At 50.2% G+C, this 12,768-nt stretch overlaps 1 protein-coding gene across 2 annotated transcripts; it reads right to left on the bottom strand.

The window, feature by feature from the left end:
- Positions 1-50: 50 nt before the first annotated feature.
- Positions 51-11,223, bottom strand: SLC35A2 (solute carrier family 35 member A2). Of its 2 annotated transcripts, XM_039218299.1 has the most exons (5): positions 10,906-11,219; positions 9,148-9,330; positions 3,311-3,462; positions 1,719-2,461; positions 51-369 (listed from the first exon to the last, which is right to left on the bottom strand). In XM_039218299.1, exons 1-5 carry the CDS (start codon positions 10,994-10,996, stop codon positions 342-344), a joined length of 1,197 nt encoding a protein of 398 aa, XP_039074230.1. In that variant the 5' UTR covers positions 10,997-11,219; the 3' UTR covers positions 51-341. The 2 variants fall into 2 exon arrangements, with proteins under 2 accessions (XP_039074230.1, XP_039074231.1); XM_039218300.1 differs by lacking the exon at positions 51-369 and having other exon boundaries at positions 540-1,871; positions 10,906-11,223.
- Positions 11,224-12,768: the final 1,545 nt, after the last annotated feature.

A 12,768-nucleotide genomic window follows, 5' to 3' on the forward strand; every position in this document is an offset into this window, starting at 1 on the left:
CATGAGTGCTTCCTTCCCGTGCACTTTTGAGGCTTCCCAACCCAAACCAGCAAGATGCAAAACACATTTTATTTGCAAAAACTCACCTAAGAATGTGCGAGAGTGGCAGGGCTGGGGGGGGGGGCGAGGCTGGGGCGGGTTCCTTCCATGCCCTCATTCCTAGAGTTTGGCCATGTTAGCCCTGTGTGAGTGTGGGGGGTGGGGGGGGACACGGAGGGGTAGGGCCAGGGAGGGTTCGGTGTCTACCTCCCCCCACCCCTAATACTGATCAGAGTTTGGTCCTGGCTGGGCCGGGACAAGAAGGGAGAACGAGGCCAGGCCAGCATCTTCAATCCCAGCAGCTACGAACCCTTCACCTTGGTGAGCAACCTGTGGTGGGAACGGGGAGGAAAGAAAAACACAGAGAGCTTGGGGTGGGCTGGCCAGGTGGGCGTCCTGAGCAAGCGAGGGCGACAGTTGTGAGGCTGGTAGTCCTGGGGTTAGTAATAGAGCCCCCGCAGACAGAGTAAGTCCCCTGGGTCAGAAAGCTACACGTGGACTAAATAAATACAACATCTTTATTTGGCATTGGGTATCCTGACATTTGTTCATTACAGTTCCTTAGAAAACAAACCAAAAAATCAGAACAAATTAATCAAAAATAAAGATCCAATGAACCTATTTACACATAGCAAAATCAGCCCAGGCATCTCCCATGCGTGCATGTGCGCACACGCACGCAAACACACGCACGCACACACACATCCTGGGAGACAGTTAAGGGGTTAATAAGCTTTGGGGAGTGCGGGGGGGGGGCAGGTTCCACATTTCAGCCATTTTTAAGACACCTTTGCCCTGTCACAAAGTAAGGGTGCCTCATACAGCCGGTGCGTATGAAGAGTGTGGTTGGCAGCTTTATTCTCCCTCTCGGGACGTCTTGGGAAATAACCCTCCATCCAGCAACCGACAGTGTCTTAGGTTCGGTGAGATTCAATCACTCCAGCGACCTCCCCTGCCTGCTTTTCCCATACCCTGGATCATGAATTATCCCTTCACACCACAAGTTCCTAAACCCTAAAAAACAGATAGCCCCAACTGCACCCTCCCCTGGGCCAGGAGAAAAATCTCAGCTCCTGCCTCTTCCTCCCTGGGGTGCTCACAACAGGCCCTTTTTTCAATGGGTCTCCTGTCAGGAAAGCTGCCCCAAGGCCACACACACCAAAAGACCAAGCTGCTAATGATCCATTGTGGGTTGTGAGGGAGGCAAGAAGGCCTCAAGCCACAGGAAGCTGAACCCCACAGACCAGCGGTATCCATCACTAAAGAGCTGTAGGATTTTTGTCCAATTTGTCCTTACAAAGGTGGAAGGATTGCTAGGAGGGGCTCTCCCAGTCATGGAAGACAGGACGCCTCCAGCTAAGGGCAGGCAGACAAAAAAAGGCCTTGAATGACAATACTGCCAACCTGGTCCCCAAAGGGGTTTCACTGGGGCAGAAGGAGGCAGCTCTAAGAACCCCCTCCTCTGGGGAGGTTCAGTCTACAAGGAAGGGTTCGTGTGATGCCCCACCCAGTCCCACGCCCCTCCAGAATTCTCCATGACCCAGGAGAAAAGACTCCGTTCATCCCCAGAGGAGCCAGGCCCAGCAGCAACTCAGGTCCTGCAGTTGCCCAACACCCTCCACCCAGTCCCCCTCCCTGTCTCCCCCACCGCCACCAGCCCTCACTTCACCAGCACTGACTTTGGCAGAAAGGGCTCCGTGCTGAGGTCTCCGCGATGGGAAGATAGCTTCGGTGGCGGCGGCTGCCCTGGAGGCTGCTGGTGAGTGCAGGGCCCGGAGGTGGAGGCAGAGGCAGAGGTGGAAGCTATGGCTTTGGTTGCACCTCGGGGAAGGCTGTAGAGGTAGACGGCACCGATGACCAGCCCGGCGCCAAGGGCAAACAACGGGTCCACGTGGAAGCCAAAAAGGCGGATGGAGGCAACAGTGGACAGCACGATGGACAGGGAGGTGGCAAAGCCCTTGAGGATGTTGTCGGCGTACTTGACGACAACAGCCACCAGCAGCCCGCCAAAGGCCTGGTTGAGCACCACGCCCCAGACGGCAGGTGTGTATCCGAAGAAGAAGCCGCGGCGGGCCACGGCGGTGCCCTCGGCCCACCAGAGCCCCACCAGCCCCAGGGCTGTGCCGAAGAGGCCCAGCTGCAGGTTGCGCAGCCACACGGAGCCTGAGCTGCCCTTGAGGATCTTCTCGAAGTAGACACCTGCGAAGCCCGAGGACAGACACGAAGCCACGACGGCCGCTAGGCCCGCCCCAGGGTTCTGATCCAGCGGCCGAGGGCCCCCACCACCGGCTTGCTGTGCCTGGACAATGGCGACGCCGGTGAAGAGGAGCAGCAGGGAGGCCCACTGCAGCCGGGAAAGGCTGCGGTTCAGCATGAGCACGGAGAACAGTGCCGTGGTCAGGATCTTCAGCTGGTACGTCACCTGTGAGCGGCATGTGGAAGGCACTAAGGGTTGTTCCCAACCCCCGACATGTGCACAGCGGAGGGGCAGGGTGGGGCAGACGACAATAAAAATATCCAACCACTGGCCACTGACTGACATGCAGCTAAAGTGCCTCCCAGAAGGTCCACAGCTATGGAAGTCCCAGGCCACACCCAGGTCCACTTCCTAACCCCATTTTCTGGCTGTGTGACGAGGAACAAACAAACCACTTGCCCTGTCTCGGCCCAGACATTATGATTTGTAAACACAGCTACTGTAATGTGAACCACCTCCTGCGGTAGGTAAAGAACGGGCGACAGGCTCTTTGACGAGGGCGTTCGTGATAAATATGTGCTGAAACAAACAAGTCCGCCACAATGCCGTCAGCAAACGTTTACATAGCGCTGTGTGCCAGTGTGGGTCTACGCACTTCGCATGAATCCATTCACTTAATGCTCACGTATGAACAGAAAGGGGAGAAAAAACTAAGGCAGAGAGAGGTTAAGTGGCTTGCCCAAGATCACACAGCTGGAAAGTAGCAGAGCTGGCATTTGAAGCCAGGTAGCCCAGCCCCAGAATCCAGGCTCTTCAACCATTTCCCAAGGCCGAAAGCTCACCTACTGCCAACCAAGGGCACTTCCTGGGATCATTTCTTTTAGCCGTCCCAGCCTCCTGGTGAGGCAGCATTCCCATTCTCAGTTCTCACGGATGAAGAAACCGAGGTTGAGGGAGAGCCAAGGCCATCTCGAAGGTGACATGGCTCCTGCTCTCTGCAGCCCTCCCTTGCCAGCATCACACCCCCCCTACCCCGGCCAGTTCCTCCAAGGCCATGTTGGGCATGGGGCTCACCTGGAAAGTGGCAGCTGGCAGGTTGGAGATGGCAACGTACTGGAGGTTATTCTGCAAGGTGTAGATGAGAGATGGCACTGCGAGCTTGAGCGTGTCCACATACTGCACCAGGACAGCCTCATAGAGGAAGAGAGCCAGGTGCTTCACGTTACCTGGGTGGGCGGAAGGACAGCCTCTTTTAGCACGACTCCCAAAGAACCAAAGAAGATCCTCTGAGGGCGGGGACCGGGCCTGGGACTGTGTCTCCCAGGCCCCAGCTCTGACTCCCTGAGGGTTATTATGAGGTCTGTGTTCTCAGTTTCCCCGATAGTACAACCACGCATCTAGCAGGCCTCTCAGGTACCAGTTTGATGGACACAGAACTATCATCCTTAACTCTGTGTCTGAGAATCACAGACCATATTCACTCAGCTTATAGCCTACCTCCCTGGCACAGAGTCCCTTCAGGGCAATCACTCAGTAAACATGTGTACAAGGAAATAACCAGCATTAACCAGCTTGTGAAGCAGAAGCCTTAGGAGTATGAAAGCAACACTGTTGACCAGAGGGGAAGTTTTAGACTTGACTTTTACACTTACCCTAGTTCTCTACTGGCTGGCGAGCTGCCTGAGGGCAGGGGCCACCTCCCTGTTGGACACTTCTGTCAGCTCCACACACAGTTGTGTGGTTGCCCTTGCCACATGGAAGAGTGGAAGCTTGACTATTAAGCAGAAAGTCTGTTTGGGACCTGCTCCCACCAATACATGAGAACACCTTCCTGTATAATAAGGCCTTTGCAAACCTCACCCCACTTTTTTTCAGTTCATCTTTAATAAAAAGATTTTAGGGGTGCTTGGGTGGCTCAGTTGGTTAAGTGTCAGACTTTGGCTCAGGTCATGACCTCATTGTGAGTTAGAGCCCCAAGGCAGGCTCTGTGCTGAGAGCTCAGAGCCTAGAGCCTGGCTTCAGAGTCTGTCTCCTTTCTCCTGCTCGCACTCTCTCTCTCTCAAAAATAAACAAACATTAAAAAATTAAAAAAAAAAGATTTTAGGGGTGCCTGGGCGGCTCAGTTGGTTAAACATCTGACTTCAGCTCAGGTCACGATCTCACGGTTCCTGGGTTGGACCCCACGTTGAGCTCTGTGCTGACAGCTCAGAGCCTGGCCTATTTCTGAGTGAGTGAGTGAGTGAGAGTGTGTGTGTGTGTGTGTGTGTCTGCCCCTCCCCTGCTCACACTCTGTCTTTCAAAAATAAACATTAAAGAAAGATTTTATTTTTAAGTAATCTCCAAACCCATGTGGGGCTCAAACTCACAAGTCTGAGATCAAGAGTCGCACAGCTCCACCAACTGAGCCAGCCAGGTGCCCCCGGCAGTTCATCTTTTTTTTTTTAATTTTTTTTTAACATTTATTCATTTTTGAGAGAGAGAGAGGGAGACACAGAATCCGAAGCAGGCTCCAGGCTCTGAGCTGTCAGCACAGAGCCCGAAGTGGGGCCTGAACCCACGAGCAGTGAGATCGTGACCTGAGCCAAAGTTGGACACTCAACCGACTGAGCCACCCAGGCACCCCAGTTCATCTTTTAAGTCTCAGCGGAGTGTTGCTCCTCTAGGAAAACCCCACAACTACTGTACGAGGTTATCACAGGAACTCCTGCTGAGGCTCCTTCACAAGACCCTGCCCTTGCCCTTCACGGCATTAATCCCAGGAGTAATGACCGATCTATAACACTTTACTCAAATTCTCTGGCCCCAGGAGTTTGGGTGATCAACATTTTCCAGGTGTGAGAAAGCTAACATGGTAGATACATATTTCACATAACACAGCCCACACATATGGGGCTACACACCATAACCACACACGTTTGCATTTCTGCAGTGACTTGTGTAAATATTCACACCAAAGAAGAAAAATAAAAAAACACAAATATACAAATAGCCCTACATCAGGGCAGGCCAAGTTTTACAACAAAACTAATTCAGGAAAAAAAAAAAAAACTGGGGAGGGATTGACATTGCAGATGCAAGGTGAAGGCCTGTGAGGAAGTCTGTAGCTTTTTGTTTCTCTCCACCTAAAATACCAGTCCTGGGGCACCTGGGTGGGTCAGCAGGCTAAGTGTCCAATTTCGGCTCAGGTCATGTTCTCACGGTTCATGGGTTCGAGCCCAGTGTCGGGCTCTGTGCTGACAGCTAGCTCAGAGCCTGGAGCCTGCTTTGGATTCTGTGTCTCCCTCTCTTTGCGGCCCCCCACCCCCCACTCACAGTCTGTCTCTCTCTCAAAAGTAAAATTAAAAAAAAAAAAAGTAAAATTAAAAAAATTTTTTTTTTTAAATACCAGCCCGATGAGGGCAAGATGCAGCCTGCATTGCTAACACGTCCACCTTCACAGCCAGAGCAGGGCCTGCCACAGCGAGCGCCTGGAGTGTCTCAGAATCACGCAAGAACAGAGCAGATGGCCCTGCAGGGCATTATGTTAAGGGAAAGAACTTAGACCAAGAAAGACAAATACTGTGTGATTTCACTTACTCGTGGAATCTAAAAAAAAAAAAAACAAACAGATAACAAAAACAGACTCTTAGGGAACTGGTGGCTGTCAGGGGAATGGGGCTGATGGTGGGGATGGGTGAAGGGGAGTAAGAGGTACAATCTCCCAGCTATAAAATAAATAAGTCACAGGGATGAAAATTACAGCATAAGGTCAATAGTCAAAGTCAAAAGTCAATAGTATTGTAGTAACTTTGTATGGTGATAGATGGTAACATTTATCATGGGAACACTGTGTAATATATAGAATTGCTGAATCACTATGTTGTGCACCTAAAAATAACAGAATATTATAGTTGACCCTTGAGCAACCAACAGGAGTTCGAACACCGACCCCCCACACAGTTAAAAATCCACCTATGGGGCACCCGGGTGGTTTAGTCTGTTGGGTGTCCAACTTTGGCTCAGGTCATGATCTTCCAGTTCCTGAGTTCGAGCCCCACGTCAGGCTCTGTGCTGACAGCTCAGAGCCTGGAGCCTGCTTCCGATTCTGTGTCTCCCTCTCTCTCTGCCCCTCCCCTGCTCGCATTGTGTGTGTCTCTCTCAAAAATAAACATTAAAATTTTTTTAGGTCCACGTGTTATTTTTGATTCCCCTAAACATAAAACTCCAATAGCCTACTGTTGACTTACCGATAACATAATTAATATATATTTTGTGTGTTAATATGCATTATATGTTGCATTCTTACAGTAAAGTAAGCTAGAAAACAAAAATCATAAGGAAAATACATTTTCAGTACTGTAGTGTATTTATCAGAAAAAAAACTTGGGGCACCTGGGTGGTTCATGGCTCAGTCCACTAGGCATCTGACGTAGGTACAGGTCATGTTCTCATGGTTAGTGAGTTTGAGCCCTGCATCAGGCTCTCTGCTGTCAGCACAAAGCCTACTTCGCTTCCGATCTTTTGTCCCCCTTTCTTTCTGCCCCTCCCCCGCTTGTCCTTTTTCTCTCTCTCAAAATAGATAAACTTAAAAAAAAGAAAAAACCTGCATCTAAATGGACCCACACAGTTCACACCCATATTGTTCAAGGGTTAATTGTATATGTCAAACTATGCTTCAATTAAAAAAAAAAAAAAAAAAAGAACAGAACAGGTGGATTCCCAAACTGTTGCCTTCCAGGGCCCTGGAGCTAATGAGTGGGCAAGAATGTTTTCTTCAGTGTAAATACGGAGGGCTGAGGGGTGCCCGGGTGGCTCAGCTGGTTAAGTGTCCGGCTCTTGACTTCAGCTCGGGTCATGATCTCACAGTTCCTGGGTTCGAGCTCCATGTACAGCTCTGTGCTGACAGCTCAGAGCCTGGGACCTGCTTTGGATTCGTGTCTCCCTCTCTCTCTGCCCCTCCCCCACTTGTACTCTGTCTCTCTCTCAAAAATAAAAATTAAAAAAATTTTTTTTTTAAATCCACGTATAACTTTTGATTTCCCCCAAATTTAACTCCAACAGCCTACTATTGACTGGAAGCCTTACCAATAACATAGTAAATTAACACATATTTTATATGTTAATATGTATTATATGCTGTATTCCTACAATAAAGTAAGCTAGAGAAAAAAATCATAAGACAACTACATTTTCAGTACTGTAGTGTATCTATCAGAAAAATACTTGGGGCATCTGGGTGGTTCAGTTGGTTAAGCATCTGACTTCGGCTCAGGTCATGTTCTCATGGTTCATGAGTTCGAGCCCCGCATTGGGCTTTGCACTGACAGCATGGAGCCTGCTTGGGATTCTTTCTCTCTCCCTCTTTCTCTGCCCCTCCACGACGCATGTGCTCTGTTTGTCTCTCTCAAAATAAATAAATAAACTTAAAACAACTAAAAAAATACTGAGGGCAGAGCTAGATCATACATTTATATCCTTTACACAGGCAAGGCCTTTATAGAGAAATGATTGGCAACCTTTTAAAGGAGGTCTTGGGGCTGGGTGGTTCAGTTGGTTAAGCGGCCGACTTTGACTCAGGTCATGATTTCGCAGTTTGTGAGTTCGAGCCCCACGTCGGGTTCTGTGCTGACAGCTCAGAGCCTGGAGCCTGCTTTGGTTTCTGTGTCTCCTTCTCTCTTTGCCTTTGCCTGCTCGCACTCTGTCTCTCTGTCTCTCAAAAATAAATAAACATTAAAAAAAAATTTAAAAAAGGAGATCTTTAGGGAGGTGTTTAAATTAGTAGATAAATCCAACTTATAGGGAATACAGAGGATTAAAGAACATGTTAAATGATACAACAGGGAGGCATCCAGCAAAATCCAGCCCACCCAAAGTCTATAAGACCTACGACCTGCTCTCTTTAACAAGTTAACTGCAGATCAAAAAGAGCCGGAGGGGACACCTGAGGTAAAGAGACCTAGAAGCCATCAACCAACTGCAAGACACTGACCTTATTTAAACCTGATTGAAACAAATTCTTAACACCTGTTAGGATATTTGAGAAGCCATTATAAATGCGAATGCTTGACTGGATATGTGATTATTTTATTAACTTTAAAAATTAATTTTCTGGTGTAGGATTTTTAGATATTGCAATATTTAAAAAAATTTGTATGTCTTTACTTTGAGAGACAGAGACAGAAAGCGAGCAGGGGAGGGGCAGAGAGAGAGAGACACAGAATCTGAAGCAGGCTCCAGGCTCTGAGCTGTCAGCACAGAGCCCGACGCGGGACTCGAACCCACAGACTGTGAGCTGAAGTCGGACCTTCATGACCTGAGCTGAAGTCGGACACCTAACCGACTGAGCCACTCAGGTGCCCCAATAATTTTTTTAATGTACCAAAATATCTATTCAAGATTGTTAAGGGGGGATTTACTGCAAAATAATACTTGCTTCATGTGGGATATACTGTAGTATAATAAGGCAGAGGGTGGGTACGTGGGCAGACATGTAGACTGGAAGTGAGTGGATAATCACTGGTGCTGTTTAATGGCAGAGTGGTCATGAGTTGACACTTGATGAATCTGGGTGACGGGCACATGGGCATTTTATTATTATCTCGATTCTGTATATGTTTAAAATTATCCATAATGCAAAGTTAAAGGGAGATAAACGAATCACCATGTAATGGTCACCTGAAACCTTATGGGCACAGATGATCTCACTCCTACAGTCCCCACAGGCCAGCTCCCAGGGGGTTAGGGGCATAAAAGTGTGGGTGCAGCTACTCATACCTGGAGGGAGAAGGTCACTTAGCTACACATACACACTCTCCAGGCAGCTTCACTGACGCAGTGATACTCCTGCAGCAAACCCTCCCTGTGGGGGTGGGTACACACACACAGTCCCACTCGCCAACCCCCGTGTGCAGTGCCCCCCTTCTGGCTCATACCCCTCTTCTGTGCGAAGAGCAGCAGCAGGCAGGTGAGACCTTTGAGCACTTCGGCCATGACCACAGCAGTGGTGGCAAAGAAGCGGTCCCCAGGCAGTGTGCGGGCGTAGCGGATGCTGAGGATGAGGGAGGCATTCTGGACCACCAGCACTGCTAGGGATATGTATTTGAGGCGCCGGTGAGCTGTGGGGAATGGAATGGGCAAGGGGGAAGAAGGGATCAGAAGCTGTTGGGGCACAGCCACACCACCCCCTTCCCCCTCACTCCTTTCTCAACCAGGATCCTGCTAGCCACTTGCCACTTCCTCCCTCTGCCTCCCTCTCCTGACCCAATGAGGGTATGACTCCCATCTACTTCTACTGCCTCAACAGGCAGGAAGAGCCACAAAGGGAGAAACGGGCCTCGCCCTGTCCAGCCCATACCTGGAATCCTTGCTGAGGTGTCAGGAAATGGCTGAGGCAGGTGCTGGACACACTCCGGCCCCCTCTCCCCCTCCTCTGTGAGAAGCAACTCACCCTCAGACAGAATACCAACTCCATTCTCAGCATCTGAGTGCTGACCATCTGCCTACCCCTGGGCTAAAGGATTTTATATGCATTACCTCCACAGACCCATAGAGCGCTGTGATCTCTGAATGAGCTACAAGAATTCCATTCTATGGATGAGCAAACCAAAGACTTATATGAAATGATGCTTCTATTTAATAAGAGGGTGTCCTATGTAAAGTATGATACCTCAGTACAGGGACCACTGTATAAGGCATGTCCACCCCTATACTCCCTATATTCCACATGGTCTTTCTCCCATCTAAAATATTATTTTTATGGGGTCTTTCTCCCATCTAAAATATTCTTCCATCGCCTTACACAAAGAATGGTCTCTCCAACTCCTACCTTCTATGACCACCAGAGTCCACATGACCCAGAATGGTTTCATAAACATAAGAAATAATTCCTCCAAAGTCCTTAGGATTGAATCCCATAATAATAAATGGTTACTGCACCAAGAATGGTCTGGTTCCCTCGAGGACATAGGGAAATATCTCCCTATACTCCACATGGTCCAGTCATCCTCCCACCACCACACCCCTACCTCAAGCCAAGGAATCATTCCTTGTTCTACTCACACTCACAACGAATCTCCCCGCTATAAAGAAGGGCCCTGCACCCTTACAACGTCTTTTCTCTGCCATATGAGGAAGGACCCTCCCATTCCAACTTACAATGAACTCTACCTCCACTAGGAAGGGACCCCCCCCGCCCCCGAACGGTTATCTCCCCTTCTGACAGACATACCAATCCTCAAAATGGACTCTCTAAGTTGTGTAAGGAAAGACTCGCCCCACCCTAACTCACAATAGCCCCTATCCCTTTATAAGGAAGAAACCACCACCCTCAGAATAGCCTCTTCAATAAGAACTTTCCCACCCTCAGAATGCTCTCTCCCTTCTAAAAGGACGGACCCCCACACACAGAATGGTCTTAGCCTCCCCCAAAGGGAATAACCCCCCAGTCTCTGAATGATTTCTGCTCTCCATATGCGGAAGGAACCCCCCATCATCCTCAGAATGGTCTCTTCCCTGTCTTCCAACACACGATACTCCGTTCCGTCCTCCGTCCCCCACCCGGCACCCCCACACACACACATAGGTCGGTCCATATGGGATGCTCCCTCTAGCTTCAGTGAGGAACCTTCCTGACCCCCCAGCAATCTCGACTCTCGCCCCGCCGCCGCCTGTTCAGTCACAATCTGTCTCACCCACACTCGCAGTCCCAGACTCCAACGCCCCCGCGGAGACCGCTCCTGGCCCAGCCGCCGCGGTGGAACAGCCAGATCCAACCGCTGCCATGTTGGCATCTGCCTGGCCTGTCCCCTCGGCAACAGCAGGCCACTTCCGTGTCCCTCACTTCCGTTTCCGGGCTTCTCGGGCGGAGGTGGGGCGAGTGAGGGGCTGGCTAGAGCAAGGGCTTTCCTCGTTCGCTCCCGAACAGTACATCTAAGACCGCGGCCTGGGGGTTTCCAGATTTCTTCGGGACAGGGAGACCCGACAGGCGGCCGGCTCAGCCTCTTGACGTCTCTACAGAGTCTCATTGGCTCATCCCCGTTACTAGACCCGCCCTCATCTTCATTGATCCCGCTTTCCAGATCACCCGCCCATCCAGTGTCCCCCTCTCATTGGTTCAGCTGACCCTCTTCTATGTTGGCTCTTTATTGGCACGTTCTATGAGAAGATACCTCCCTTTCCGCATCAAAACTCCTGGGTCCTTCCTGGTTGGACAGAAGTTCCCCTTTCCCCCGCCTCTCGGCGAGGCCCCGCCTCCCGCAGAGCCCCGGGGGCATCTGGGAGGAAAATGAGACTGAGGGGGCGGGGCAGGCGACAGTCAGGTAGGCTAGCAAACGAAAGCGGAGCAGTTGAGGCCACACAAGTGAGAGGACATAGAATTGAGACTGCGAATCGGGAGGATAAATGAACCCCTACTGAGGGTGTAGAGGACCCGTAAGCCAGTAGGTGAGACACTTTCAGGTTAGCTTTCGAAAGAGGGGAGGGGCGCCTGGGTGGCTCAGTCAGTTAAGCATCCCACTTCAGCCCAGGTCATGATCTCACGGCTCGTGAGTTCGAGCTCCGCGTCAGACTCTGTGCTGATAGCTCAGAGCCTAGAGCCTGCTTCAGATTGTGTCTTCCTCTCTCTCTTAAAAAAGAAAAAAAGGGGCGCCTAGGTGGCTCAGTCGGTTAAGCCTCCGACTTTGGCTCAGGTCATGATCTCACCGCTAACGGGTTCGAGCCCTGCATCGGGTTCTGTGCTGACAGCTCAGAGCCTGGAGCCTGCTTCAAATTGTGTCTCCCTCTCTCCGCCCCTCCCCCACTTGCACTCTCAGAAAATGAGAAAAACGTTAAAAAATTTTTTTTAAAGGAAAAAAAAGGGGGGCCATAGGGTTCAGCTGAGGTCAAGTGAAACCAAGATAGAACAGAGCAGGTATGTCAAGAAGTGAGGAATGAGGGGCGCCTGGGGGCTCAGTCGGTTAAGCGTTGGACTTCGGCTCAGGTCATGATCTCGGGGTTCGTGAGATTATGACCCGCGTCGGGCTCTGTGTTGACAGCTTGGAGCCTGGAGCCTGCTTCAGATTCTGTGTCTCCCTCTCAGACTCTACCCCACTTGCGCGCTCTCTCAAAAATAAACATTTTAAAAAGTTAAAAAAGAAGTGAGGAATGAGAGATGGGAGGGATGAGCAAGTAAGACTGCAAGTGAAAGGTGAGAAGTAGCAGCAAAACATGACTTACACCCTGGATGTAATTAGGAAACAAGAGCTGGGAAGATTTTTGTGCCCAACCCTGGCCCCTCCCTCACCAGCTCCCTGAAAGGCATTTTCTCTCGTGGAAGGGGTTTATTTCCTCCCCTCGGGGTGAGAAAGGCAGTTTTCTGTGCCTGAGCAAGCCCGTTTTTGATTCAGGATGTGTCCGATTCAGGATGTGTCCCAAGCACCTTCAGTGTCTACAGTATCTCCAGCGAAACCCTTCTGCACATCCTGGGAGCTACATTAAGTGCTGAAGAGGGAGAAATCGAGTTTTCCTTTGTGGTCCTGCTTAAACGAACCTATTAAAGAGCTTTAGGATGGTACCAT

The sequence above is a fragment of the Hyaena hyaena genome, unplaced genomic scaffold, assembly GCF_003009895.1.
Source record: "Hyaena hyaena isolate Hyena2069 unplaced genomic scaffold, ASM300989v1 scaffold_754, whole genome shotgun sequence".
Lineage (NCBI taxonomy): Eukaryota > Metazoa > Chordata > Mammalia > Carnivora > Hyaenidae > Hyaena > Hyaena hyaena.

Coding starts and splice junctions, on each gene's coding strand:
- SLC35A2 (XM_039218299.1), bottom strand. CDS start 10,996: ATGGCAGCGGTTGGATCTGGCTGTTCCACCGCGGCGGCTGGGCCAGGA. Junction 9,331..10,905: donor GTCTGGGACTGCGAGTGTGG/GTGAGACAGATT, acceptor CATTCCCCACAG/CTCACCGGCGCCTCAAATAC. Junction 3,463..9,147: donor GCTCTTCGCACAGAAGAGGG/GTATGAGCCAGA, acceptor CCGCCCACCCAG/GTAACGTGAAGCACCTGGCT.